The sequence below is a fragment of the Postia placenta genome, assembly GCF_002117355.1.
Source record: "Postia placenta MAD-698-R-SB12 unplaced genomic scaffold POSPLAscaffold_335, whole genome shotgun sequence".
In the NCBI taxonomy this organism is placed as follows: domain Eukaryota; kingdom Fungi; phylum Basidiomycota; class Agaricomycetes; order Polyporales; family Adustoporiaceae; genus Rhodonia; species Rhodonia placenta.
Window position 1 is genome coordinate 1 of NW_020170166.1, and position 2,427 is coordinate 2,427.

A 2,427-nucleotide genomic window follows, 5' to 3' on the forward strand; every position below is an offset into this window, starting at 1 on the left:
CTCCAAGAGAGCATCATAAATAAGTTTCAGGTAGGACATACTGCTGCTCAATCGCAACACTACGAGGAAGAACGACCGCAGCGATTGGGGAAGTATACATAGCCGCTGCAACCGCCGGTGTCATTGCGGTCACTAGACAAAACACTGTCCGTACTCCAGACCAATAGCGTGTCTGACCGCCATGCATGATCCACCACCCGAGTCCATACAGAAGTAGTACTTTCCACCACGGTTCGCGCACTGGTGACCGGACAGCATGCCCACGGAAGTCGCGGGATGGCACCTGCACGACGTTCACGTCCGTCAGATACCCTGTTAACCTGCACCGCCCATGCCACTCACCTGCCGACGGGCACAGAGATCAACCGGTTCTGGTTTCGGCAGGCCTTTCCAGCGCGCGCAGCCAGCTGCATAGACACCCGTCAGTGGGACGTGTTGATTGTGAATGGCTCGGGGGGACCTACGACGTTGATTACTTCCCGGACAAGAGGGTGGTCTTTATGCTCTTCGAGGTCACGAGCGTAAAGCTCGTCGTCGTCCCGCGCAAACAACGCATCGTCATCCCACACACTCCTCGCTTCCAGATCGAGGGTGTCATGAGCAGAGCTCTCCGCCAGAACGGCCGTAGCAAGGAGCGTGAGCGGGAGAAGGAGGGATCGAATGAACCGCATTGTGGTTTCTGTATCGTCAAGACTTGATATGTGGTGTTTGCTGCGTCGACAGACAGATCCTGCCCCGTATTTATACGAGGGAGTCAGTGGGCGCCCGGATATAACAGCTAATGGGACGCATGGTCCGCTGATATGAGCAGCCCATCGTCAAGTGGTGCAGCTTGTGCGTCGTCAGCAGCGACATGTTTCATCGCCTGGTCACTCGTATGCGCGCGATGTGATTATGATCCCGAGCTTCGTCACCAGTCGACGACGTGACTACCTTTCAGATCTGTCCATAAGCGCGAATTAGCATTGCGCAAAGCCGACAGATTGTAATTCACAAGAATCAAGCCATGACGGCGCGCCGCATATAGAAATTGCTATATGGGTATGCACGGTTGGGAGGAGATCATGGAGTGAAAATCCCTGTTAGAATATGATCAGCAGAGCGAATCAGGAACCCGTGTGGTAAGTATGATCTTCATTAGAGGTTCTTCGGGCTTCATGGCTAACGCAGTTGCGTTTCGGCACACGGATGATCTGCGGTTCACCTGGGAACGTGCAGTCGAGATTGATTCAGCTTTTGGATTTCTGTCGGTATGTCAGAGTCCTGAGCGTACCTGTGTGTACGAAGTGTACCCTAGCGGTGAGAGGTGTCTGGACATTGCGTGTCGCGATTTAAGATTACCGGTGTCGCGAAGCCGCCGAATAGTTCATAAAATAAACCCAGTTCCAATGAGAGTCAGTATCCAGAGTAAGTGAGGGTGTCTTCGAGACAGGCTGTGTACAACTTCGCTGTACGGGGGCTTCGGGCAAATAGGGTTGTCAAGCGCGGCGCGAACGCGGGAGGCGTGTAGATCTTGCCACCTCTAATGGTATCTCCGATCAAGGACGGAGGAAACTACGGAATCTGTTTAGCCACGACACGTACAGTGTATTTCATTGGCAAATGCTTATACATCCTTGCACTTGGTAATATGCGAGCCGAAGCCATCCTGAAGCTCAGAGTCGCATACCGCTGTCTACTGGTGGCTGCCAACCACTCATCTCAGACGTGCACAAAGAGAACTTTTGGGGTTTAATGAGCATGCCAGGGACAGTGCCGGAATTCCTCTGTGAAAGTTTCGTCAGTCTCAACTGTCCGCTAACCATGGCCGGGCAGCGTGTACCTATCCCTATGAGATGCTTCTACGTATTTCCGTGGCCGTCCAAGCCGCGGCCGACGTCCTCAAGCCTGGCCCGAACGTCTTCAACCCGACCGCCCTGCCTGTCTACCACCCCTCGGTCGAGCAGCTTGATCACCGCACGCGCCTCGCGCACGAACTCATACGATTTAGCCACGGACTCGTGAACAGCACGAGTGTTCTCGTCGGTGCCCACCGACGAGGCTTCTGCTGATGAGGGAGATGCTGGAGGGAGTACCGAAGACAGATCGCAGTCGGACGCGCGAAGGAGTGCCAGGTCGCGAAGAGCGTCGCCGAGTGGTAGAGGGTTGGCCTTGGCCTTGGACATGCTAATAGTCACAAGTACAAAGTGTCGGTAGTACTAGACGCGCGCCGCGAGAACCACAGTACACCGTAGCTGAGAACAAAACATTCAGCGCTGTGGATCGTCTTCTGCTAACTGCCGGCAGGATATAACAGACTTTAGGTGGTGTTTGCCCCGAATGTAGTGGACATAACGAGCAGTATATCTTAACCCTCACAAATTTACAGTAATGACGGGCCTGATTTGCCCCAAACATGGCCGGCTAAACCCCACATTGGGGTCTGAA

The 2,427-nt window shown here is 54.0% G+C and overlaps 2 protein-coding genes across 2 annotated transcripts; both read right to left on the reverse strand.

Moving 5' to 3' along the window:
• Positions 1 to 13: 13 nt before the first annotated feature.
• Positions 14 to 671, reverse strand: POSPLADRAFT_1163022 (hypothetical protein; the record flags this gene model as incomplete). Its single annotated transcript, XM_024487761.1, has 4 exons — positions 14 to 105; positions 144 to 283; positions 343 to 407; positions 465 to 671. 4 exons carry the CDS (start codon positions 669 to 671, stop codon positions 14 to 16), a joined length of 504 nt encoding a protein of 167 aa, XP_024332598.1.
• Positions 672 to 1,841: 1,170 nt separating this feature from the next.
• Positions 1,842 to 2,165, reverse strand: POSPLADRAFT_1063499 (hypothetical protein; the record flags this gene model as incomplete). Its single annotated transcript, XM_024481676.1, has 1 exon — positions 1,842 to 2,165. The coding sequence occupies one exon, from the start codon at positions 2,163 to 2,165 to the stop codon at positions 1,842 to 1,844; it is 324 nt and encodes a 107-aa protein (XP_024332599.1).
• Between the last annotated feature and the right edge of the window lie 262 nt (positions 2,166 to 2,427).